General features: G+C 36.5%; 1 protein-coding gene across 8 annotated transcripts in view; it reads right to left on the bottom strand.

Moving 5' to 3' along the window:
* Positions 1–8,360: 8,360 nt before the first annotated feature.
* INPP1 (inositol polyphosphate-1-phosphatase) overlaps positions 8,361–27,277 on the bottom strand; it is a 60,630-nt gene continuing 41,713 nt past the window's right edge. For 4 of the 8 annotated variants that reach the window (XM_072612673.1, XM_072612676.1, XM_072612674.1 and 1 more), the window contains exons 2-6: positions 23,805–24,078; positions 18,133–18,193; positions 15,454–15,654; positions 12,831–13,005; positions 8,361–10,334 (exon numbers count right to left, since the gene is read on the bottom strand). In XM_072612673.1, the coding sequence (XP_072468774.1) occupies positions 9,767–10,334; positions 12,831–13,005; positions 15,454–15,654; positions 18,133–18,193; positions 23,805–24,008 (1,209 nt within the window). In that variant the 5' untranslated portion in view covers positions 24,009–24,078 and the 3' untranslated portion in view covers positions 8,361–9,766. The remainder of the gene's footprint in view (positions 10,335–12,830; positions 13,006–15,453; positions 15,655–18,132; positions 18,194–23,804; positions 24,079–27,277) is intronic. The other 4 variants (XM_072612675.1, XM_072612678.1, XM_072612677.1 and 1 more) reach the window with 1 other exon arrangement.

Below are 27,277 nucleotides of genomic sequence, written 5' to 3'. Positions count from 1 at the left end.
CACATTCCATTTCTTTAAAATTTTCAGTTTTGTTGGAAGATAGATTGTGCATGGCAGTTTTGGGATAGAAAGGATTAAAGAAGATGAAATGAATAATTTTGATCATAATAAAGTTTTGTCAGTTTTTTATTGTACAATTCGTTACAGCTAAGATTAAAAAGGAAACAATTAATTGGAGAAAAAAATCTTTAGAGCAAGTTTCTCTGAGAAAGGTCCCATTTCCAAGATATATAAGGAACTGATTCAGATTTGTAGGAATAAGAGCCATTCTCCAATTGATAAATGACCTAAGAATATGGATAAGCAGGTCTAAAGGGAAAAAGGCCAGGCTATAACCATACAAAAAAAGTGCTCCAAATTACCAATAATTAGAGAAATACAAATTAAAGTAATTCTGCTGTTCCATCTCATATCCATCAGTTTAGCAAAGAGGATAAAAAGAAAAATGAAGAAAATGACAAATTTTGTTAATATTAACTGTTAATGTCCAGCCATTCTGGATAGCAATTTGAAACTAATGTGTAAAAAAGTTACTAAGCAGAGCATATCCTTTAATCCAGCTAGGACTCAACTCCAAAGGAAGAAGAAAAGGTCTTATATGTACAAAAATATTTGTAGCAACTTTTTTTGTGGTGGTAGAAAACTAGAAACTAAAGAGATCCTAACCAACTGGGGAATGGCTGAAAACCTTGTGGTATGTTAATGTTATGGAATACTATTATGCTATAAGAAATGAGGGGAAAATTTATTTCAAAGAGACATGGAAAGATTTCTGTAAACTAGTCTAGAGTGAAATGAGCAGAACCACAAGAACAATTTATAGTGTAATAACGATATTACAAAAAAATGAACAATTTTGAAAGACTTTAAAACTCTGATCAACTAAATGATCAGTCATAATTTCAAAGAACTGATAAAGAAGAATGCTGTCCAATTCATGAAAGAGATCATGGACTAACATGTAAAATGAAAAGTTCATTTTTGAATGTGAACAAAATGGAAACATGTTTTGCTTGAATTTGCTTGGTAATATAGGGACTTTTGGAGGGAAGCAGAGGAGGAAGATGGGAAAGAAAAAATAATAGTGTATAATTGGAAAAAATAAATTTTAAAGGAAGTAGTTTCTGATTACTCTTTCTACTTTGATTTTTCTTGTAAATTTCCACCCTCAGTAAACTGAAGATTTGATGATTTTAATGTTTTAAAGATATTCCTTTTGAAAAAAACAGTTCTTAGTTTCATCATTTTTAAAACCTCTCCATTTTATCTCTCTCTTCTATATTTCTACTTTTGTGATGAGAGTTTTTAATTTGTTGTTTTAAATTTAAATTTCTATTTTGTTTTTTTAAATTGAATGCTTGGTTCACTAAATCTCACTTTTTCTATTTTCTTAATGATATACTTTCAGGGATACAACTTTTTTTCATAAGGAAATCTTTGACTGCATCTCTAAAATTCATAATAATTTTTAGCATTTATATAACACTTAAGGTTCGAAAAGCCCCTTATATATGCTATCTCACTTGATCATCAACAACCACCCTGAGAGGTAAGTGCTGTTGTCGTTCATCGATCTTGCTTTTTTAAAAAATATATATAAATGAGGAAACTGAGGCTGGGAGATTAAATAACTTGCTCAGTGTGAAGTAGATTTAAACGAAGATCTTCTTGACTCTTAAGTCCAACACTCTGTCCTCTGGGTCACCTAGTGGCCTCTATCATCTGTGTTATTATTCTCATTTATATAGTTAACAAGGACTTACTCAGCATTCAGAATGTCATTATTTACTTCCCATTTAGATCCATTTCTTTTGCTTGAATGTTGCATTACTTATTTTTATTGAGTTATGGTCTGTAAGATGAGGTAGCATGGTCTACTAGGCAAAAATCAGGAAGAGCATAATTCAAATCCTGACTGACACACAGTTGGGCTGTGTGACTCTGGGCAAGTCCCTTTACCTCTTATCACCTCCAGACAAGTCTTCTGTTGTTATTGTTGTGGTTGTTCAGGTGTGTCTGGCATATCATGCTCCCCTTTGGGGGATTTTCTTGGCAAAGCTACTGGAATGGTTTGCCATTTCCTTCTCTCACTCATTTTATAGATGGATAGAGCACTGGGCTGGAGTCAGGAGGACCTGAATTAGAATACAGTCTCAGACATTAACTGTGTGACCTTGGGCAAGTCATTTAACCTTTGTTTACCTTAATCCACTGAAGAAGGAAATGGCAAATCACTCTAGTATCTTTGCCAAGAAAACCCAATGGACAATATGGTCCTCAGGGTCACAAAGAGTTGGACAGACTCAACAATAATATCAGCATTATGATTGTAAAATTTGTGTTTGTCTTCATTTTTTGAAGGGAGAGGGGGTTGGGAGAGACCACAGAGTTCTGGGATGAGGGGTAGGAGAAGGGAGAGAAAGTGCAGTACTGCACAATAAAGTTATGATAGGTAATTTTTTGGGGGGGGGGGGAAATGTTGATTTCTTCCAGAATTCTTTATGTTAAAAGTCAAATTGCACAATGCAAATTTACGTAAAGTGAGAACTTCCTATCACATTCCAAGCCCTCTACTCCTTTAACATAAAAGCTGCCAAATCGTATATGATCCTTCCTTACTCCACAATTTTTGAATTCTTCCTTTCTAGGTGCTTGTAATATCTCCTCCTTATCCTAGCAACTCTAGAATTTGACTATACCATTCCTGAGAGCTTTCCTTCTGGGATCTCTTTCAGAAGGTGAATGGTGGTATCTTTCAATTTCTATTTTACCTTCTGGATTTAAGATATTGGGGCAGTTTTGCTTGATGAATTTTTGGCATATGATGTCTAGGCTCTTCTTTTGATCATGGCTTAAATTATCTCTCTTTGGTTTATTTTCCAGGTTAGTTATTTTTCTGATAGAGATATTCCATATTTTCTTCTATTTCTTTATTCTTTTGATTTTGTTTTATTGTTTCTTATTGTTTTCTCATAAAGTCATTATCTTCCACTTGCCCATTTCTAATTTTTAAAGACTTATTTTCTTCAGTGAGCTTTTGTACCATTTTTCTTATGTAGCCAACTCTGTTTTTATTTTATTTTTTTTCACTTCAACAGGCATTTATTAAGCACCTACTATATTCAAGGCACTGTGTTAGTATCTGTGGAAATAATACCTCCTAAAAAAAATGTATTGCCCTCAAGGAGCTTACCCTAAGACAAAGATTAGGATGGCAACCAATATGAGCATACTGTCTAACAATTTATGTAAAATTCTTTTTTTAAAAAAAAATATTTATTAATTTTTAGTTTTCAACACTCATTTCCACAAGATTTTGAGTTCCAAATTTTCTCCCCATCTATCCCCTTCCCCCACCCCAAGACACTGTGCATTCTGATTACCCCTTTCCCCAATCTGCCCTCTTTTCTATCACCCTCCTCCCTTCCCTTACCCCCATCTTCTCTCTTTTCCTGTAGGGCAAGATAGATTTCTATATCCCATTACCTCTATTTCTTATTTCCCAGTTGCATGCAAAACCAATTCTCCACATTCATTCCTAAAATTTTGAGTTCCAACTTCTCTCCCTTCCTCCTTCCCCACCCATTCCCATTGAGAAGGCAAGCAACTCAATATAGGCTATACATGTGTAGTTATGCAAAAGACTTCCATAATAGTCATATTGTGAAAGTAACTATATTTCCCTCCATCCCATCCTGCCCCCCATTCATTCTATTCTCTCTTTTGACCTTGTCTCTCCCCAAAAGTGTTTACTTCTAATTACTCCCTCCTCCCATTTGCCCTCCCTTCTATCATCCCCCCACACCCCACTTATCCCCTTCTCCCCTACTTTCCTGTAGTGTAAGATAGATTTTCATACTAAATTGAGTGTGCATGTTATTCTCTCCTTAAGCCAAATGTGATGAGAGTAAGCTTCACTTTTTCCCTCTCACTTCCCCTCTCTTCCCTTCCATTGAAAAAGCATTTTCTTGCCTCTCTGATGTGAGAGATAATTTGCCCCATTCTATTTTTCCCTTTCTCCTCCCAATATATTCCTCTCTCACTTCTTAATTTTATTTTTTTATATATTATCCCTTCATATTCAACTCACCCTGTGCCCTCTGTCTATATGTATATAATCCCTCCAACTACCCAAATACTGAGAAAAGTCTTGAGTTACAAATGTTATCTTTCCATGTAGGAATGTAAACAGTTCAACTTTAGTAAGTCCCTTATGATTTCTCTTTCCTCTTTACCTTTTCATGCTTCTCTTGATTCTTGTGTTTCAAAGTCAAATTTTGTATTCAGCTCTGGTCTTTTCATCAAGAATGCTTGAAAGTCCTCTATTTCATTGAATGACCATTTTTTCTCCTGAAGTATTATACTCATTTTTGCTGGGTAGGTGATTCTTGGTTTTAATCCTACTTCCTTTGACTTCTGGAAGCTGCTAGATCTTGTGTTATCCTGATTGTATTTCCACAATACTTGAATTGTTTCTTTCTGGCTGCTTGCCATATGTTCTCCTTGACCTGGGAACTCTGGAATTTGCCTGCAATATTCCTAGGAGTTTTTTTCCATATCCCTTTCAGGAAGTGATCAGTGGATTCTTTCAATATTTATTTTACCCTCTGGTTCTAGAATATCAGGGTTGTTTTCCTTGATAATTTCATGAAAGATGGTGTCTAGGCTCTTTTTTTTTTGATCATGGTAGTCCCATAATTTTAAAATTGTCTTTCCTGGATCTATTTTTCTGGTCAGTTGTTTTTCCAATGAGATATTTCACATTATCTTCTAGTTTTTCATTCTTTTGGTTTTGTTTTGTAATTTCTTGTTTTCCTATAAAGTCATTAGCTTCAATCTGCTTCATTCTAATTTTTGAAGAACTATTTTCTTCAGTGAACTTTTAAACCTCCTTTTCCATTTGGCTAATTCTGCTTTTTAAAGCATTGTTCTCCTCATTGACTTTTTGGACCTCTTTTGGCATTTGGGTTAGTCTACTTTTAAAGGTATTATTTTCTTCAACATTTTTTTGGGTCTCCTTTAGCAAGCTGTTGACTCACTTTTCATGATTTTCTTGCATTGCTCTCATTTCTCTTCCCAATTTTTCCTCCACCTTTCTTACTTGATTTCCAAAATCCTTTTTGAGCTTTTTCATGGCCTGAGACTACCACATATTTTTTTTCGAGGTTTTGGATGTAGAAGCTTTGACTTTTATGTCTTACTCTGATGGTATGCTTTTTTCTTCCTCATCCGAAAGGATGGAAGAAAATATCTTTTTGCCAAGAAAGTAACCTTCTATAGTCTTATTTTTTTTCACTTTTTTGAGCATTTTCCAAGTCAGTTACTTGACTTTTGAGTCCTTTGTTAAGTGGAGGGTATGCTCTAGGGACCTGTAAATTCTCAATTCCTCCAAGGTGGCACAATCAAGGGAGAGGATTAAACTCCTCTCCTGACCTCCTCTCTGGTCTGGGAGCAATGACAAGCATTTCTGCCCAGGATCTGTGAGTAGGACTCCCTCTCCAGAGCCTCCACCAGTTCCACCATGCTGGTTCTCCTCCTCACCCCAGGACCACCACTCAGAACTGAGACCTAGATCAGCTGCTTGATTCCCCCAGGGTCTTTAGGCCAGGGCTCCCAAAATGGATGTTGCTGTTGCAGTGACTGCTGCTGCCCTGGGGCTAGGCTAAGACTGGACCAAGGTTGGACCCTGCTTCCTTCTCACTCAGATGTAAGAGCTTTCTCACTGATGTTTGAAACTGTCTTTGGCATTTGCGGGTTGAGAAATTTGGGAACCACAGCTACTACCTGTGATTTCTGGCTCTGAAACCTGCTCCAGTTGGGTCAGTGCTGCATGGGCAAGTCTGGGGTTCACTCTGCTCTCAGTCTGGTGTGATAGATAGACCTTTCCTGTTGGCCTTCCAGGCTGTCTTGGGCTGGAAATCTCTTTCACTCTGTTGTTGTGTGGCTTCTGCTGATTTAGAATTTGTTTAGAGTCATTTTTACAGGTATTTTATGGGCTACGGGGGTTGAACTAGAGCACTTCTGTCCTTCTACTCTGCCACCTTGGCTCCACCCCCCACAATTTATGTTTTTTATTTTCTTTTTAAAAAATGATTTTATTTTCAGCACACAGAACAAAACAAACATTTCCATAGTACAGTTTAATAGAAAAAGATGATTCCACATGAAACTGCAAACCTACCATGTACAACTTGCTATTTCCTCCAAATGGCTACTGTGTATGGTTGTGATGGTATCTCCTCTTTTTAAAGGTCCACTGAGTCAACGATTCCTTAGTTTAGCAGGCAATGAAGAGATCACACTATCATTTAAAAGTACTTCTGTACTTCAGCACAGAGTGACCACATGCCCGGAAACAATCAGAGAATTCTTCATTTTTGAAAAGTCTGTACTAGGAAGTGCTACTCTGAACATACTACACAGGCTGTCCTTCATTACAGGTGGTAAGTTGTTCCTGAAGTCATACTTGAAGGCAGCCCTGAATTTTCAAAGTTTATGCAAATAGAACATAAACTCTGGTGGCTACTCCTGGTCATCTAAGCCAACAATAAGGCATTATTTTCTTCAGTATATTTTTGTGTCTTTTTTTTACTAAGTTGTTGATTCTCCTTTCATAATTTTTTTGCATCACTTTCATTTCTTCTCCCAATTTTTTTCTCTATGACTCATCTCTTTAACTCTTCCAGGAATTCTTGCTGGGTTTGTGTCCAATTAGCATTTTCCTTTGAGGTTTTGTTTGTAGATATTTTCACATTATTGTCTACTACTGAGTTTGTGTTTTAATCTTCTCTGCCACTGTAGTAGCTTTTTATGGTCAAGTCCTTTTTTCATTCTTGTTGTATGCACATTTTCCCAGTATGTTCCTTGATTTTGAACTTTATGTTAAAGTTGAGTTCTGCTCACCTGGGGGTGGAAGGCACTGTTCCAAGCTTTAGGTTTTTCTGTTATTTTCAGAGCTAGTTCTGGGGGGTCTGCAAGTTTTTGGTGTATCCATGGTGATATCTGGGGAGAGATGTAGTCACTGCTCTTCTTTGCTCCCTGCTCCCCTGTAGTTGCTAGTGACCCATTCTACCTTGGAAGAATTTTCCGCTCCCATGTGACTGACCACAAGTACTTCACTTACCCTAGAACTCTGACCCAAAACTGCATATGGGCAATAGAATTGCCAATTAGTAACAGACACATCAAGTGCCAGCACCAGGGTCCCTGCCATCTCTGGGATGAGAACCCCCGAGTCTGCTGCTGTCATTGCTACCTCCAAGCCCCTTGTTCACTGTTTACTCTTTTCTTGATAATCATATTCATTTACCTTTCTTTTCTTTCTCTAATTTGGAGTATTTTCAAGTTGAATACTTGGGTAGTCTTATTTCTTTTGGAAGAATGAATGACTGCAGTCTTTCTTTTCCTGAAGATCCACTTTTTTTTTTCAATCGATGATTAGGCTCAGCCTTTTAGAATATTATTTTGGGGTGCTGCTATTGTGATAAGCTTTCAAGATATGAATTCATGTCTATAGGAGCCCATAGTTTCAGTAATGGGCCACAGCTTGCAAAGTCAATTTGTCAAATTTCAGTGGGGTCAGAAGCACCATGGCCTTTTTCTCTTGTGTCCTCCTTCACTGATAATAGATAAAAGTACAGAGGCACAATTAGGACAAAGGGTTTCTTGTATTAGCCAGGGACTGTTTCTAGGTAACCATTCCAGTGAGTTTTGTGAACATGTAACTAAAATGGAGAAAAAATTTCTTAAGATTGTAATTATAACTTCATTATAAACAAAGGATCAAAATTTTTAAGATTAGATTCAACTCCCCTAGAATCTAAGGATATTGTTATGAAATGGAATATTAGGAAGAGACAGTAGAACTGTCATTTAATTGTGATGGATATTAGAAAAAGAGACTAAAGAGAGAACATGTCAAACTTCTTTTCTGAGAGAAATGATTAATTCTTATCTTGTGAAGAGAATTTTTAAGAAAAAAAACTTTCGCCCTCATCCTGAAAGAACTGAATGATAGGAATGTTTTCAGAGTGATGATTAGCGGTAATTGATTTCATAGTCAATATATAGGAAATACTGTGTTGAGGACTCAGAGCTAATGGACAAAAATGACTAAAATTGCAACATTTCTCAATGAGACAATATCAACACACACCCCTTTATTGCCTTAGAACCCAAGAGGAGAATGAATAAAGGTAATGAGTTACATAGGCTGAGAAGTGGAAGCTTAGAGTGGTTACCACCAATAAGTGGATGCACCTGAGACCTATATGAGGTCAGAGCCTCTAAAACCCTGTTACATATATGGCAACAATATACTGGAAATTATGGACAAAAAATGAATATCATCACAGTACTACTGCATGCTACATAGTTCTTTATTCCAGTTTGGTTTTTATCACATACATGTTATTATACATAGTAATTAAAATAATTAAAAAGTAAGAAAATAAATAAGATACCCTAGTTTACAACTCCAAACTGATTTGTGTGAAGCTGTTAAGCAAAAAGACCAACTGAACCTTTTGTAAATCAAATGTTTTACATCAGTGAGGAATATTAGGTTTCACAGTCACCTTATCTGGTCTTTACCAGTTTTTCTGTAACACATAGATAATAATTCCTACCAATCTACTCATCCCATCTTACAGAATGTCTGCAAAAGGCTTAAGCAACTCTGGGGAGGAATGCTACTATCTCAGAATGAACTGTTCTTTTACAATAACAGTAGAATAAATTTTTTCTTGATCCATCCACTAGATTGTGAGCTCTTCCATTATACTGTAAACTCTTGGAGGACAGGGACTGTCTTTCTGCCTCTTTTTGTATTTCTGGCACTTAGCCCAGTACCTGTGATTGATTGATTCAGATTAACTATTTTTTATTTGTACACAGTGAGAATCAGATTCCTAGGAGGAAAGACAAGGAAAAAAATCAGAACCATGATATGAAGTTTCAATTGTCTGCATACTAAATATCCTCCATTAAGATGCTAAATTTGAGTTCCGTGCTGTTACGTTGATAGAGAATACTGAAGGTACTCCAAGTAGCCACCAGAGGGCGAAGAGCAGACAACTGTCTGGCAATCTTCCTGAGAAAACACAGTTTTGAAGGGGCTCTCCCTGCTTTTGATCGATCCCCTTTATCTTGCATGATGTTCTAACTGTGGGTTTGAGCTCAAATGTCTCCTCTCCCATCCTGCTTATCTTTGTAGTTAGCAGGACTGGGTCTGAAAGACCACAAAATAGGAGTAGGATCTACCACATAATTTTAATAAGGGTTAGTAAGTCAGTAATACGTATAGGAGCAAAGATTTATAAGCTATAGAGATTATTTTCTCCAAATTCTTTGTAACTTAGATTTTTTTTGTTGGGGGGTAAGTCACTGGGTATAGATTTAGAATACTATCCATTTTTCATATAAATTGATGTCTTTTCCTATCAAAACTGATCTTTGCTATAATCTAAAGAATCCACATTATAATTTAAATATTCTGTTTTGGACCAGTCTTTGGTAGACTAATTTTGCACTAGATACATTAATATTTATATTGTTACACAAAATTCTTCAATCTCAAAGATCAGAATTAGTGATTTTTAAAGCATAGTAAAAGAAAAAATTGCTTTTAAGTGCAAATAAGTATTGCAATTCATAGGAAGAACTTGAACATTTAACCACAAAACAATACAAAGCTACTTTAGAGATAAAGGTAATCAGAAATACTGCTATGGTATAAGACAAATGCACGCTAATTTCAGGTGCCAACCTATGTCAATGTGCTAGAAAGTGACAAGTTTTTGCTCAGCAGATCCAGGAATGTTTCTAGCTGTTGCTGTGATCTGTAAGCAACAAGTCCACCCTTATTGGCCCATCGATCTATACCAGTAGCCCCTTGATTGTCCACATTGTACAACAAGTGCGGCAAATCAAGACCAGTTTCTGGGTTTCTTTTTAAGCACTCCTTCAAATCCACCATTCCTCCACCAATTGATTTCAATATGGCATGAGGAGCACAGGAGTCCCATTTGAATGTGGTATCCTCAGAAAAGATATAGACATCAACAAGACCTTGTACAACACAAAGGCTCTTGTACCCAGCTCCAGCTGCTCCATACACATTTTCGCCACAAACGTGGGATAGGGCTGTTTTGATAGTGTCCTTTTCACTTGCACTAATGACAGCAGAAAAGTTCTTGGTGGATTTAGGTTCACAGCTGGCCTCTTCAGTCAGTTGGGTGGCTGTTTCACCATTATTTCCATTCTCACTGGAAAGTTGAAGTGAATGAATGTTGGAGTCCATATAAGAAAGGCCCCAAAAGCACTGTCCTTTCCACCTGTGAAAAAGAAATGCAAGTGATTTTTCCCCTTCATTTATTTTTTCCCAGATGACATTAGTTTTTAATTGTAAATATATATACACGTTCTTTCGTCACTTTTGCCACTGTTGTTTTAACGGACCTTAAAACCTTTATCCTGCACTAAAGTTCTATTCCAGTGCCTCATCATGGTGTGCAAGTAATCTTGGGCTTTAATTTCCTATCTTTGTTATGTCCATGATAGCACAAAAATGTTTTAGGAACACTGACCTGGCAGATGAATATATTATTAATACTATAAAATTTTAGCACCATTTTTGGGATATGAAAGCAAGTGCAAAAGTTAAGGTGAAAGAGTAAAGTTGTGTCTAATTTAAGGATGGCTTCTAGCTTTTACTTAAATTTTTCATGGTTTTAGTAACTAAATTATCTTCCCTTACTCTCCAGTTTCACACTTATTGATGGCACAAATAGCAGAGGGTCTAAATCTTTGGAAGTAATTATCTGGAAATAATCTAATGACAGAAGAAATACTTTGTCCCAATACTTTGTCATTTAAAATAGTGGTTCTTGAAGAAGGTAGAAAGTTTTTTTTTTAATCATTACTTTTGGTGTTTTATTTTTGATGGGATTACTGCTACACAATAAAATCAGCACTCATTTATTAAGTACTTTCTTGAGACAGTCACTGTCCTCAAGAAGCTTAAAGGCAGCACACAATTCTAAGAAAAAATTTCAAGAAAGTGAATTTCTTCAGAGGAGAAAGCAGTCTGCACATGAAAAATAGACTGAATTATTAAAATGAGAGTCAGCATGGTATGGTAGAGAGTGAGCTGGCCTTAAAGTCAGAAAGACCGTGATTGAAGTCCCAACTCTGATGCAAATTGGATGGTACAATGGTCAATTATTTTGTTTTCTAGACAACTCTATAAGACTCCAAGAGGCAGAGAAATGTGCCTACTTGCCATGGTGAAGGGACTTTTCTCACCTAGTATTTCCCTAAACCAATGATATTACAGGTCTTGTCCCTATTCTTATTATTAAAATTACAGAGTTTGATTGGGCCACTGTCTACAGGGTCTGTAATGGGAAGAGAGGCCCTACTCTCTATTTCTGTTTTTTCCAAGGGACTCCTGGCCTAGAGATTAGTAAGATGACAAGGTAACAAGCATTAATTATGTGGAAGATGCTGTGGGAGAGTGGAGTTTTGATTTAGTTTGCATAGACATTTTTTCAATGACATAAAACTTCAGGCCATGCACTGGAACTTCCAGTATGATTTAAGACTACATGGAAATCCTTGGGTCACTGTTTCTAATTTGCTTTCTAAGAGGTCCTTAGAATGTATTCCAGAATAGTAATTTCATATTTTGATTGTTAAAAATGCTTGATTCACGAGCTCCATGTCAGCAAGGGCAAAGGTAGATGGGGAAACAAAATATACAGTGTTTACAATAAGAAATGTTCTTTTCATTTCTTAAAATTGACTTGGATTTACCATATTGTTTGAAGTCATTAAGAAAAGTTCGCTTGGGTGTCTATTTAATGATATTCTTCAAAACATAGCTAGGAACTAGGAGGGAATATTAATAATAATGTCAATAATGATAGCTAAGATTTCTATAGTGCTTTAAGATTTGTAAATTGCTTTACAAATATTGTCTCATTTTATTCTCACAACAACCTGGGCACGTAGGCATTACTATTGTCCTCATTTTACATAAGAGGAAACTTAGACAGGGTCACACAACTAGTAAGCGTCTGAGGCCAGATTTGTACTCAAGTCTTCCTGACCCCAGGTCCATTGCTCTATCCATTATACCACTTACTTGAGATCATTACTTTGATAGTGATATTTGATTCTAATTTTGGTATAACCCTACTGGAGAAAGTAGGGCACACGATTGGTGCTCTCTAGAACCCAAATTAAAAATCCTGATTCTTTTGAGGGAGCCACCCTCCAACACTTCAAAAATAAAAAATCCCAAAAAACTATCCTAGATCCTATTTAGGTGCAGAACTTACTATAACTGGAAAACAGTGATTTTTGGTCTGACTACACAAAGAATTGATAAATAAAATAAAAATAAAAAAAAATGATAAATAAAATAAATTAATTTATTAATTTAATTAATAAAAATGATAAAATAAATATAAATAAATAAATAAAAATCATCCTTTCACCTTATTTAAAATTCTATTCTGGAAAACTTTCAGTAGAAACATTCAATCTAGCTCAGTAATTGTAATGAAACACAAAAGAGAAATGATCTTAGAGAGTTTCTAAGTTGGAAGGGATTCTCCAGATCCTCAAAAGTCTAGTCCAACTCCCTTATTTTATAAATGGGGATAGTCAGGCTTAGAAACTCATCTAGGTAAGATCACAGAAATCAGCAAACTCAGGGTTAGAAGCCATTTCTTGGTATTCAAGTCTGGTGCACCTCAAAAAGTAGCCAAATCTGAGGCTATTTAAGTTCTGACAATTCTGACACTCAAAGCCAATTTATCCTTTACCTGAGTGTTTTTACATCTTGTGATGCAAATGGTTGATTGATGACTCCAATCAAAGGCACCCCAGTTTGTCTATCATAGACACCAATTAATATAGTAACACACTGAAGTCCGCATGGAAATATTCCTCGATTGGGCTTGATGTCAGCAGACCCTTTTATGTATTGATACGTAGAGTCTAAAAATAAATTAAAATCGTCATTATTCAGATAAAAATTAAGATGGTGATGAACCCATTTTTGTCCCCCTCTATACTCCTGTACTTATGGGTACTTGTCTTAATCTTCTCACCCCCTTCTACTTATGTCTTCAACTGTTCCTTAACCTATTAGCAATTATATGTTGTTTCTCCAACTAAATTGTAAACTTGGGTGAAGCAAGGACATCTATTATCACCACCATTATTCACTATTGTATGAGAAATATTAGCTATAGCAATAAGGCAAGAAAAAGATGTAGGAATAAGAATAGGAAGCAAAGAAACAAAAATATTGCTTTTTGCAGACAGTATGATGGCATATTTAGAGAACCCTAGGGAATCAACAAAAAACTAGTTGAAATAATGAACTTTAGCAATGTTACAGGATGTAAAATAATCTCACATAAATCATCAGCATTTCTACATATTACTGACAAAACCCAGCAGGAAGAGATAGAGAAATTCCATTTAAAATAACTGCAGACAATATGAAAACCTTGGGAATCTACCTGCCAAAACAAACCTAGGAACTTTATGAACATAATTACAACACACTTTTCACATACAAAAAAGAGAGATCTAAACAAATGGAGAAATATTAATTTCTCATTGGTAGACTAAATCAATATAGTAGAAATGACAGTTCTTCAAGAAAGAAGGATAAATAACTTCCAATACTGAATTAGTCATGATTATACAACAACACACATAGCATTTTAAGGTTTGCAAAAGCACTTTACATACATTATTTTATTTGGTCTAAATTAGTTTACTTATTCATTGTCATACCAATAAAACTACCAAAGAATTATTTTACAAAGCTAGAAAATTATTCTGGAAAACAATTTGGGACTATGTTCAAAAGGTTATAAACCGGGCATACTCTTTGATCCATCAATACCATTACTAGATCTGCATCCCAAAGAGATTAAGGAAAAAGGAAAAGGATCTCCATGTACAAAAATATTTATAGTAGCTCTTTTTTGTGGTGGCAAATAATTAAAAATTGGGGGAATGCCCGTTGGGTAATGGCTGAACAACTAGTGGTATAGGATTGTGATGGAATACTATTGTGTTATAAGAAATGACTACGGGAATGGTTGCAGAAAAAAACTGGAAAGACTTATATGAACTGACGCAAAGTAAAGTGATCACCACCAGGACAACACTGTACATAATAACAGCGATAATGTAATAATGAAAAACTGTGAAAGACTTAGTTACTCTAACCAAAACAAGATCTAAGACATTCCAAAAGACTCACAAAAAGGATGCTATCTGATGAACTTTGAGTGCAGACTGATGCATATCACTTTATTTTCTTACTTTATTTTCTTTCACTTTATTTTTCTTACTTTTTTGGCAACATGGCTAATATGGAAATTTTTTATGACTTCACATGTATAATTCATATCCTATTGTTTGCCTTCTCAATGGGCAGGAAAGAGAAAGGAGGAAGAGAATTGGGAACTACTTAATTTAAAAAAATAATATTAAAATAAGCATAATTATTTTAAAAATAAATTATAAACTCTTTCTAAGTAGGTACTGTATTATACTTATTCTCTTCTCTTTCTCAGCTTTTTTTTCATCTTAAACTTATTTTTATCCTTTCCCAGAGATAGCTGTACTTACTTTTTTTCCCCTTTTACTGGACTTGTGATTTTTATCTAACAAATTAACTCCTCCAATAATGCAAACCTCCGAATCTGTAACTTAAAATCTTAGGGAGGTGCTGGGGAGACTGATTGCTTGAGTGACTTGCCCATAGTGACATAGCTAGTATGTGTCAGAGGCAGGAAGGCAGAAGTTCTGTTTTAACTGGGAGGTCTTCCTGACTCTGCCTTAGTGCCTCTCTTGTGGTTGAGCTTTTTCTTGTACTCAATAACATAAAGCTTCTAATATGTCAGAAAACCTTGTGTTTTAAAATCAGTCCAACATTGAAAGAAGGTACCAAAAAAAAATAACAATATCTTACAATGATTATAAAAATGGGTGAAGGAAAGAAGTTGGAAGAGTTGACAATACTTTCACCAATGTTTTCATGGTCATGAGAAATCATGTCATAGTGAATAGAGAAATGGCCTTAGAGCCAAGAAGATCTGGGTTCAAGTTCCACTTCTGATACATACTGGCCATGTGGCCTTGGTCACTTCTCCTCTCAGTGCTCTAAGAGGCTCTGTTAAGATTTTATGTTGCAAAGAAGGGATGTACCTGAACTGACAGATGGAGTTTCCTCCTCTGGGTACTACATAACGAAATCATAGATCCAGTATTTATTACATGATCATGCACTAGACTCCCTATGCAGCATGTTATGAAGTTCATTTGAGAATGGAGATCACTCTGTGCTCCCCACCCTTTACTTGGTATTAACAGAATAATAATGTGTTTATTATAAGGTAAGGATCACCACCACCCTCTTACCTATGGGATCCACCCACATTCCCATGATATCTTGTGGAATGTTGATTTTCACCAAATCCAGAGTTGGGTCAGCAAATGAAATATCTTGATGGACAGCTTGGGCCAGTGCATCAGATGCCAACTTGTTACCATTAAGAACCTTACTAAGAAGTTGTGCAGTTTCTTCTTCTGTTGGACATACTTTAACTGTAATCTTTTCTCCTAAAATAAAAAAAAAATAAATGAAAAAGCATTATATTCTAAAAACTCAAAAAATAAAAAATGACATTATATGCTCTTAAGTGAGCAGGGGCTTGTCCTTCCCATGGTACCACAGTGGGTAAGAGCTCTGGGCTTGCAGTCAGGAAGACTTTAGCTCAAAACCTACCCCAGATACTTCCTGGTTATGGGACAAGTAAGTTATCCTCTCTTAGCCTTAGTTTCCTCATCTGTAAAATGGGGATAATAATAGTCCTTCTCTCACAGGGTTATTGTGAGGTTTAAATGAGATAATGTGTCTAGCTCTTTGCAAGTCATAGAGTGCTATATAAATGTTACTTATTGTTTTGCTAGTTATTATCTCCTATAAGTTTTATCAGAGGGCTTCCATGTTAAACAACTTCATCTTGCCTTTTCAACTTTGTCTTATTCTAAATTTTGAAGTTTGACAGCTTTCAGTCATCTGAATATAAGCTATATGTCAAAAAAGATAGCTGGTTTTTATTTTATCCAACATGAGTATACATGGCAATTGTTTCTGTTCTAGCCAGAAACTCTGAGGGTCTTCCCCTCCCTGACTGATTCTTTTGTGAAGGTAAACTAGGCCATCTTTTTGCCTCAATTTCTTCTTAGCCTTTAACTACAGAACTGGCATTGCCTTAGACAAACTGAGACTTGGGTGAAGGACCTTAGCTTCAAAAAGGTCAAGGTCTCCCTCTGCATCTGGGGCCATCACCTATGTCTTGCCATTGGACTCCAATGACTATGAAGAAGAGCTTGAGGCTGATGACTTTGCACAGCCATGCCTCACTTAAATCCAATTAATTTGCAAGTTAAGACATCACCCTCCTGATATCATAGATCCTTTTCAAGAAAGAAGGATAAATAACATCCAACACTGAACTGGTCACGATTATACAATAGCGTACATAGCATTTTAAGGTTTGCAAAGCACTTTATGTACACATCATCTCATTTGGTCTTATCCCCTTTTTGTAGAGAAGGAAACAAAGGAAGAGTGACAGCTAGTAGGTGACTGAGGCAGGACTGAATTCCAGGTCTTTCTGCCTCCAGGTTTAATACTCCGTACACTGATATTTTTTGTTTATCTAAATACATGCAGCAACATCATATTCAGCTAAATATAGCAAAAAAAAGAGAAAGTGTGAAAGGTGTCAAAATACACATGTGTAACTCGTACAACTCAATCCACAAAAGTTTCCAGGCTGTTATTCAGAGTGTATTTCCACTCACTTTAAAACAAGCTTATCTTTGTTTATTTTGGTTTTGAAACAGTCTTATTTGGTTTCCCACCAGTCCATTTCAGCTTATAAGAAGCAAATTAATATACCATTCTGCAGTTTGTATGTAAAAGAAATATGTTGGTTTTCAAGAACGATGTAGACGATGAGACTGACTGTGTTCCGTAAAATAAATGGAAATATTCAATGTGAATTCACATAACTAAATAATTCTTGGTAATATACCTAGAATGGGTTATGATGGAAAACTGAAAGGTATAAGGAGTAATTTCATTTAAATGATTATTATTTCTAGGGCTTAAAATAAGCTAGACCTGGTGATGCTTGTTGTTCATTCATTTCAGTCACGTCCAACTCTCTGTGACCCCATCTGGGGTTTTCTTGGTAAAAGATACTGGAGTGGTTTGCCAGTTTCTTCTTCAACACATTTTATAGATGAGGAAACTGAGACAAGCACGGTTAAGTGACTTGCCCAGGGTCACAATGCTAGTACTGGATTTGAACTCAGTTCTTGTTGCCTCTAGGCCTGGCACTCTATCCATTACAACACAAGCTGCCAGTAGGCAGGGTGATATATTCCTATAATCCCTGCTACTATGAAGGCTAAGACTGGCAGATCTCTTGAGCTCAATTCTCAGCCTGGAAAGTGCCTCCTTACCTAATCTTTAAATTTCAAAAAAGTGCTTAAAGTAGATTCGGTTCATGATAGAACACAAAGGTTCTGTGATTTTATAAATATAGAGAACTCGAAGTATGGGAGTCCCCTCTGCCCAAAAGATTGTGACCCTTCTAGATGGGTGATAGGATGGGTGCCAGGAGTTGCCCTAAATGGAAGTTAAATGACTTGCCCAGGGTCTCATACTTAGTAACTGACCAAAGTGGGATCTAGGTCTTCCAAAAAACTAAGCCCACCATGGTATAAGCCATATTGTGATCCCTATTTTCAGTGTACCGTAATCTATGTGCTTTCATCTAAAAATAAAGAGTGCTCATAAGATAAGAATGAGCAAATTAACTTGACATTACCAATCCATAGAAGTGCAAATTATTACCTATTATATTTCTAAGGTGGTAAATAGTAAGTACATAACTACTGTCTGAAAGCTTTATTTTGCATTTTTTTGAGATTCAAATATTATATTCACAAGGGATAAAAACGACCTGAAATACTCTTTGACAATTAAGTTTAAAGAATACACATGCATATTCTCATACTTACCTAGCTCATTAGTAAATTCATTGGATTCTTCTCCATATATATGATTCTCCAAGCCTGGAAACTGAATTGATTGAAGATGGGGGTGGAGGGAGAGAGAAGAGAGTGAGACAAAAACAGAAAACCACATGTTGAGTTTTGAACAGATTAATTTTGTCTTCTGAATTCAACACATAAATTGTGAAAATTCAAAGATGGTCCAGCTGTAGAAAGACAACCTGATTTAGAACTAAATTTTCTAGTTTGTGCCTAAAAGTACATATCCTTTCCCCTACAAATTTATAATTATAATTTTATTTTCCTCTCTGTGTGTCCCTCTTCATTTGCAAAAGTTCTAGTACAATTCCCAGACATTACCCAATCACAATCCCTCCTTTTACTTACAGACCACTAAAAATATAATTGCTGCTTTATGGTATGAATTGATACTGTAGTGGCTGGAAAGTAAACAGTACTTAAGTGATTAGTGGGCAGGGCCTGGGATGGGACTGGTGATTTTAGGTTTTGTTTTCATCTCAAGTTGTGATCCTCAGTAATTTAGAGGCTTTATTAGCATTTGGACTGGTATATTTATCCAAAATAAGGGGGTCTGTCATTTGTCTCTCCAGGTCATTTGACACATAGGGAAACTGAGCCAAACAAGGTGAAGTGATTTGCCCAGGGTCTCACAACTAGTAAGCATCTGAGGCCAGGTCTGAACTCATGAAGATAAGTCTTCCCGATTCTAAGCCCTGTTCTAAGCTCCATTCACTGTGCCACCTATCTACCCAAAATAAAGGAAATATTCCATAATAAAGAGAAAAGACCTTTGATAGATAGCAAATAAATTAGGTTCAACAAAATTTTGCAATTATCCTTATGGAACATGGACATTTATCTTGCAGTGGAGACTTTACAACTGGAAAGATGGGTTTTCTCTAAGTATATGCCAAATTGTGGCATAGATTATCCCCTTGAGGATTTACAACAAAATTATTTTATCAAACTCATGTTCACCATCTGTGGAGCATAGATGACACTAAAATTTTAATCTAATAATTGCACCAACAGGCAGTAGGGACATTAGTCTAAAGCAGTATTCATTTTTCCTTTTGCCTTACAGTCTTAGCCAAAAAGCATAGCTACTTGGTATTTATCAGTGTTGTCCAGTTGTTTCAGTCACGTCTGACTCTTCGTGACCCCATTTGGGGTTTTCTTGGCAAAGATAGTGGAGTGGCTTGTCGTTTCCTTCTTCAGTTCATTTTACAGATAAGGAAACTGAGGCAAACAGGGTTATGTGACTTGCCCAGGATCACAGAACTAGTAAGTGTTTGAGGCTGGATTTGAAACTAAGGTCTTCCTGACTCCAGGCCTCGTGTTCTATTCACTGTGCCACCCAGCTACCCTATTTATCAATAGCTGAGAATCAATATATTCTAGTTGTTGGATTGTTTTTTTTTAAGACCCATGTCTTACACTACTTGATATGAAAGGCAGAAAGAAAAAGATATTAAGTTTTCTTTATCATTTAAAAAAACATCAAGGTGGGAATAACTTTGAGGATGGCACCAGCAGCTAACTTCACCTCTGTCCAAGGAGAAGCCTGGCTAGATACATTCATTCTTAACAGGCTGGACACTAGGAAATAAATGATTGGGCCAAGGGAAAAGGACAATGGATTCAGAGTAAGATCTGGGTTAATCCTGACCACTGACTACATTGTGAAGTTGGCCAAGTCACAGTTTTTTTCTTCCTCTTTAAAATGATGTTGAATTGGATCATCTCTAACGTCTCATTCATCTCTAAATCGCATGTCTTCCTTGGATTCCTTCTGCTTCTTCAGAAATGTTGGTGGAATAGCAGAAAAGGAGAGAGTATAAAGAATAATGGATATTAGACCCTCTAGAAAGATCAACTTAATCATTTGCACTCTAAATGTGAAATGTTAGGCAGATAAGTGGTACAGTGGACAGAACACTATATCCATAGCCAGCAAGACCTGAGTTGAAATCTGGCCTCAGATACTTATTAGTTGTGTGACCCTGAGCAAGTCACTCAGTCACTAACTGCCTCAGTTTCCTCAACTGTAAATTGGGGATAATAATAACATGTACTTCTCAAGGATCATATGAGATAATATTTGTAATATTGATATTAAATATTTGCTTAGCATAGTGACTGCCACATAGGAGGTGGTTAATAACATTTGTTTTCTTCCTACTTCACCATCACCTAGGTACTTGTTGGCAACATTGCCTACTTGTAGAGAAAGTATCTAGCAGAAAAAATTTTTTTGAATATTGAAATGGCACCTAAAATGATGAGTGTCATGTCCCTATTAAAACAAATCAGAACACAAAGGATCAACTAGCAAGAGAAACAGCAGCTGAAAACATCCTCTCAATATGGCAACTGTGGTGAATTTTGCAGTGATAATATTTGAAAAGTGCAAATCTCAAATCTTAAAATGCTATGTAAATGCTAGCTATTATTATGTTTGTCAAATGATCAATGATTTGGTATACCAAACTACATTGCTAAAGCCAAGAAGAAATATTCATGGGATGTATAATCATCTCACCTTGAAGTGTTTACTGATATAATGTCAGCTCTCTTAGAGCAGGACCTGAGAATTTTGTCTTTGAATCCCCAGACCCTAGTACAATGAGTGGCACATAGTGGGTGCTTAATAAATGCTTTTTGATTGATAAGCACAAACAAAAAAGACCACCATGAAGACAGCTGCAGCTTATAAGTCAACCTCTGTGGCAGAGGATAAAAAAGACAAGAAACTCTGTGGAAACACTTGACAAGATCACATAAGTCAGGTCAATGTGTGGTTTATCCTTCCTTTTCTTGCATGCATACGTCAGATTATACCAGATTCCTTGAAAGATGTAACTGCAGCGCTAACTTTATTCAGCAATTTTCCAGTTAACTACACTCAAGCAAGACCTAAGACTGATATATATATGCTCAAAGAAAGGAAAGAAACACACATTTACAAAATGCTTTCTATATGCCAGTCACGGTGCTAGGCACTTTACAAATGTTGTCTCATTTGAACCTTGTACCAACCCTGAGAGGCAGGTGCTATTATTGTCCCCATTCTACAGAGGAGGAAATGGAGGCAAATAGATGTTCAGTGACTTGCCTAGAGTCACATAGCTAGTAAGCGTCCAAAGCCAGTTCTGAATTTAGGTGTTCCTGTGTCCAGGTCTACCATTCTAAGCACTGAGTCACCTAGTTGCCTCCGTGTGGCAACTCCTACCATCATGGAGAACATTTTGTGCCATCCAAATATCTCCCCTCTAAGACAAACGAGATTCTTCAGATATATTCCAGTAACATTGTGCTGCTTGAATCGAGCCTGAGAATACTATAAAACTTCCTCAGTGAGACCCATACTCAAGGGGATAGGAAAAACTACTGTGATGAAGGCTGTATCTTGTCTATTATTATGACATGCAATTGAATGGACATTCCAATGAATTAGTTCATTAGTACATGGAGATTTCAAAAGAACTCTAGTTGAACTAGAGTGAGGTAGGCTCCAATTTTCATTTATACAGGATTATATCTGGGAAAGCACACAAAGCCTTCAATGATTCCAAACTGCTTCCAGACACAAAAATCCTATATTTAACACTAATATTCTTCTGGTTATGCTATCAGGTTATAAGTCTTGGAATCAGGATTTCTAATGAACCAAAAATTAGAGATGACCCAGAAGGCCACAGAGATATGAATGGTAGGTATACAGAGAATACAGCATGTTACCAAAAACAGGTTATTTGCAAAGAGTGGCATAGAAGTTACTCTCAAGGGAAAACATAATTAAAAAAGGAAGTGGATTAGTCACGTAACAAAGGGTAATAGAAAGTCTGAGAGCTGTCCTGCTACCTATTAATTATTAATGACCTAGAAGAAAGTTTGTAGTGTACTGATTAAAATATCCATGGAAGACTTATAGGAAACTTTGGACAAGAATTACATGGAATGAGAAAGTGTAAATGGGGTATAATCTGAACTGTAGCATCAGTGAGATGACAGATCATTTCAACTAAACATGAATTTTCCAAGCACAACCTTTGTGCATTTCTCAACTGTACTTCCCTTTGTACTTCATCATCCTCTGGTGCTGGGTACATTGGCCTCCCCTGTCTACTTACCCCTCTACTCCCACTTTTCAGCTTCTTTATCCCTCATCAGATGGTAAACTCTTTGAGGACAAGGATTGTCTTTTTTGGTGCTTAGAACAATGTCTAGCACATAGTAGGTGCTTAATAAATATTGACTGATTGACCACAAGGCACTGAGGACACAAGACAGAACCATAAAAATCCCTTCCTTTAAGGGGCATTCTGCTATGTCAAAATAACATTAACATTTTAAAACAGTTTATAAAAAAGAAAACAAATGTATGACTCATGACTGGCAATTATTTATACATCATCACCAACATAATATGCAGGATCAATGGCCCACATCTCTTTTAATGCTTTTATGACACATTAATGCAAGTGACCTCATTATTCAGTCACCCTAAGACCACTGTCTCCTTTATAAAAATGTGTTTATTTAAATTTTATAAAAGTCCCTGGGCCTTGAAATGCATTTAACATAGTCTACTGCCTCTAGTCAGGATGTCACTTGAGTCACACTTAGAAAGACATAGCTTTTTTATTTTTATTTTCAAACAAACCAGAGAAGGATGACAGCACATGGTTTATCAGTCCCTTTCTGGAAGATCTGTTGTCCAGAAATGTAAACACAGGGTGATAGATAGCTCATACTTCTATAGCACTTGAAGCTTTAAAAAGCACATAATTCATCATTGCCCTGAGTTGGGCAGTACATGTAATAGCTTCAGTTTACAGAACATGAAAATGAGGCTTAGGATGGTTAATAGACTTGCCCATGTTTGTACAGATAGCAAGAATGGGAGACAGGATTCAAACCCAGTTTCTTGATCCTAAGTACAATGTACTTTTAGACCATGTTTTCTCTTGTTTATATACCTATTATACTGGTGCTCCAATTTCTATTCTATTTATATGTAGACATGGCTTATCTAATAACTAAAGGGTACACAGTAAGAGTTTTATTCATCTTGTAAGTACCTCCAACAGTGCCCTGTAAACTCTTATAAATGGTTTATTGATTTTAAGTTTTCTGAAATTAAAAAAAAGATAGAGATAATGAATTCTTCAGTACTCCTTCCCCAAGGAGGGGAAGTAAACAAATACGTTGGTCCAAAACCATGCTAACATTTCCTGTTCTCTGAGGACAATAACTTGCTTTTACACATCACTTTAAAGCTTTTAAAGTTCCTAGGTATCTAGTACAATCTTCTTATTTTCAGATAGGTCTCAGTAAGGTTCAATGATTTGTCCATTATTATACAGCTAGCAAATGTCAGGGCCAGGATTTCACCTCAAATTTCCTTGATTCTAAATCCAGGGCTCCTTTCTGCCGGATTTGTGAATGAAATAAAATTTGTAAAGAAAAATTAAAAATAAATGAAAATAAATGTTAAAATTTATTTCCAAAAATTAAAAAGGGAATAAAATTTTTAAAAAGAAAAACAATAGTATAGAAAAAAGATGGAGAAAATCCAGGCCTCTTTCTACCTGGTTTGCAAATGAAATTTACATAGATAGAAAAACAATGGTCTTTCCAGTAAGCTTTCTTACCTTGTTACCCATATTCTGTTTTATAACTTCCTGTACCAGCACATCAGCCAATGTCTTGAAGTCATTTATAAATTTCTTGTTCTTTTCTCCATCTTTCTTTTCTTCTATTAGTAGCTGGAAAAGTGATTCTTGCTGCCTGCAGGCCCGGGCAATGTTTGCTGCCTTTTCAGAAACATAGACTAGTTCCCGGAGGATTTCTGACATTTCTGAAAGCTGTGCCTTTCAGCTCGTAGCAGAGGATGAGAGCCACACAGTAACTCTAGACTGCTGTCTGCTGGAAAAATACAAGAATGTGGAAGAAAAGTAAGCTCAGAAAAGATGATGCAAAATTATGTGTCATAGAAAGGGAGTCCCCTGGCACCATTACAATTAAGTATCTGTCTGTAACTGCAGCATAGCTAAAAAAGTGAAATTCTTGGGGCTTTGAGGGTGGAGACGATGTTGGTTTCACTCAAATTGGTCATTCATATTTCTGAAGGATGTCTAAATGTTATTTTGTGGGCTGCTGTTTTAAAGAAGCATTTCAAGGTTATTTTTTAAAATCCTATTTTAAGAGATTTATACTGATGAAGACCTGTCGAACACCTCACTGGATGAGAATCTGGGTTACTGACTAAATCTCAAGGCTCCACATCTTTCCATTCAGAGAAAGACAGGACCTGTGCTCATTATTCTATTTCTGCTGCTTGTCTATTTGACTTAACCTCTTTGGGTCTCAGTTTCCTTAGCAGCAAAATAAGGAGGTTGGACTAGGTGACTTTTAAGGTCTCTTCTAGTTCCAGAAGTATAATTCCATGAAGACCAAGGGACTTGCAATGGTTAATGAAGAGCTTGCTTGCTGTACTTCAGAAGTGGGAGGTAAAAAAGTTATCTCCTCAAAATCTAGGGGTAGAATTTGGAAACCCGATACCACTCTTGAGCCCCAGATCTGAACCAGTTTGATATGTGAAGGAAACTTCTTACAGTTCTATTATCTTTCCTGGTCCATTTCCCAATGGGACCCAGCAAGTTTGATTTTGCAAATCTCTTTGCTACTGGTTGTTAGTGATTTCTAACAGTGGCGGAAGATCAGTGAGTTGGAAGGGGAATCAGAGGCCATAGAATTCAACCCCCTCATTTTGAAGATGAGAAAAGTAAAGCGCTGAGAAAAGTTAATTGACTTCCAAGTGGTAGAAACTGGATACAAATCCCAGTGTGGAGGGAGAGACATAGGGCCTGGAATTTTATAGCTATGCTCCTGAAAAGTTTTTCAGTTGTTTCAATTGTGTCTGACTTTTTGTGACCCTGTTTGGGTTTATTTTGGTAAAGACACTGGAGTGGTTCACCATTTCCTTTTCCAGTTTATTTGACAGAAGAGGAAACTGAGACAAACAAAATTAACTTGCTCAGGGTCACCCAGCTAGTAAGTGTCTGAGGCCACATTTGAACTCAAGAAATTCCTGACTCCAGCCCTGGCTCTCTATCCACTGTACCACCTAGTTGCTCCCTGCCTCCCTAGCTGTTAGTCAGTGAAACAGGATTGAGATTCTCATCCAATGAGGCCTTTCCCCCATTTCTTTGTATCTATTATCTATTAGGGTAGCATTAAAAAAAATTTGGTGGAGCCAGGATTTGATTCTAGATCTTGACTCCAAATCCAGTATTCCTTCCATTGTACCATGCTGCCTCTTCTTAAATGAATTGAGAACTGAGGTAATTTCAGAGTAGATTCTAAGAGTTTTGCTAGTATCTCCTAAATAGAGCTCTGCTCTTTAAACCACCAACTCTTAACAAAACCAAACTAAGACAGTGCAACATTGTGATGAGCCCACCTCGTAGGTATGGAGTATCCATACAGTTGAAATCACCTATAAGGATATCTTTCTGGCATATCACTAACTAACCACTGTTTAATTCAAGATAAACCAGCCTAATACCAAGTTTTGCTTCATAATAAAAGTCCAGGTGTCCTTCAAACCTTTGGGTTATCTATGCTAGTCATTATGCTGGTTAAGTCTAAGCCTGTTAGCACAGATAACAGAATCTGAATCACCTACTGTATGTAAGGAGGATTTTGTTATTCTTTTTAGACTTTAGTTTCTCAGGATTTCATGGTCATTGCAATGTTGAGAGTTTCCAGGTGTTAGACAATAACTCCCAGAATAACTCCAAGGATTTTTGATAGTAGTTCCTAGAATCATAGTGACACAAAGTCCTACTAAGGTTGCACCATGAGATATGGGGTGACATATTTGATATTTACTGTGCTTGCGCCGAATGACAATATTGCTAGAGTTAACCTGTGAACCCACTGCTGGCAATATACCTTCTTGTCTGTTGTTTTATAAAATAAGTAGGCACTGGTCAATGAGTGGGGAAACCATAGGAACCCATAGGGTAATTTATGTGTGCCTTGACTGACCCCTATCAAGGTGATTTAGGGGAGTGCACAAGCTGTACCTGTCTCAATTGACCTGAGATATAGGGGTAGTGGTCCCAGGTTCATGCCAGCCCCTGTGAGAAGAGTGATTAGGGAATGCTGCAGGAGCTAGTGCTCCCATTATCAGTAACTTCCTTGGAGAAGACTAGACTAGAATAAAGTAAGATTATTAACCCCTCCAAAGCTGTCTTCCTTTCTGTCTGCTAGATCAAGAGTGAACCTGTTAGAGGCTGGAGTCCCAAAACTCCAAAGCCTCCTGTGTGTTATCTATGAAATACCTATTTATTTGATTATAAATCAGGAAGAACTAGAAAGTATCACAGAGATTATTTTGGTCAATTGCTTCATTTTCAAGATGAGGAAACTGAGACCCTGAGAGATAGCAACTTGCCAAGAATCTCATAGGTAGTGCCAGAGCTAAAATCCAGGTCTCCTAGTTCAGCGTCATTTTAACTACACTGGGATCACTATTTGACTGGGTGTGCTCCACATTCTTTCCTAGCCAGAAGAACCTAAACACAGCCGTTGTACTATAGGCTCATTGAATAGCAGTACTGCAACTCCTGATGGATCTGGAGACCAAACAAACTGTGAAATCCCCATTTCTCAAGGTTTTTGGCCTCTACAGTAGGGAGTCTTAACCTAATGTCTACAAACTGGGTTATTAAAAATATTTTGGTAAATATATTTCAAAAAAATTGGTTTCTTTTGTAATTCTACAAATTTCTTTATGTACTTACAAATATTATTTAGAGAAAAAGTACATAGATTTCACCAGTCTTCTGCCAAAGGGGTCCATGATACAAAAAATGTTTCTAACTTCAGCACTGGAGGATACATACAATTTCCTGTTTTGAAACTTTATATTAGACTTTTGCTCCATTAGTAAGTTTCATTAGAGCATACAGTGGCCCTTAAATCCATAGTATAAATGAAACAGTTATTTCTTGAGAAAAAAAGCATGACATACTAGAAGGAAGACAAAGATACCAGATCCCATTTTTCCTGTGACTGTATGAGGGAGCATTTCCTGTCATTTCTTCGAATTCTGCTT

The sequence above is a fragment of the Notamacropus eugenii genome, chromosome 5 (assembly GCF_028372415.1).
Source record: "Notamacropus eugenii isolate mMacEug1 chromosome 5, mMacEug1.pri_v2, whole genome shotgun sequence".
Lineage (NCBI taxonomy): Eukaryota > Metazoa > Chordata > Mammalia > Diprotodontia > Macropodidae > Notamacropus > Notamacropus eugenii.
Note: the sequence above shows the minus strand (reverse complement) of the source record. Positions and strands in the feature narration are given on the sequence as shown.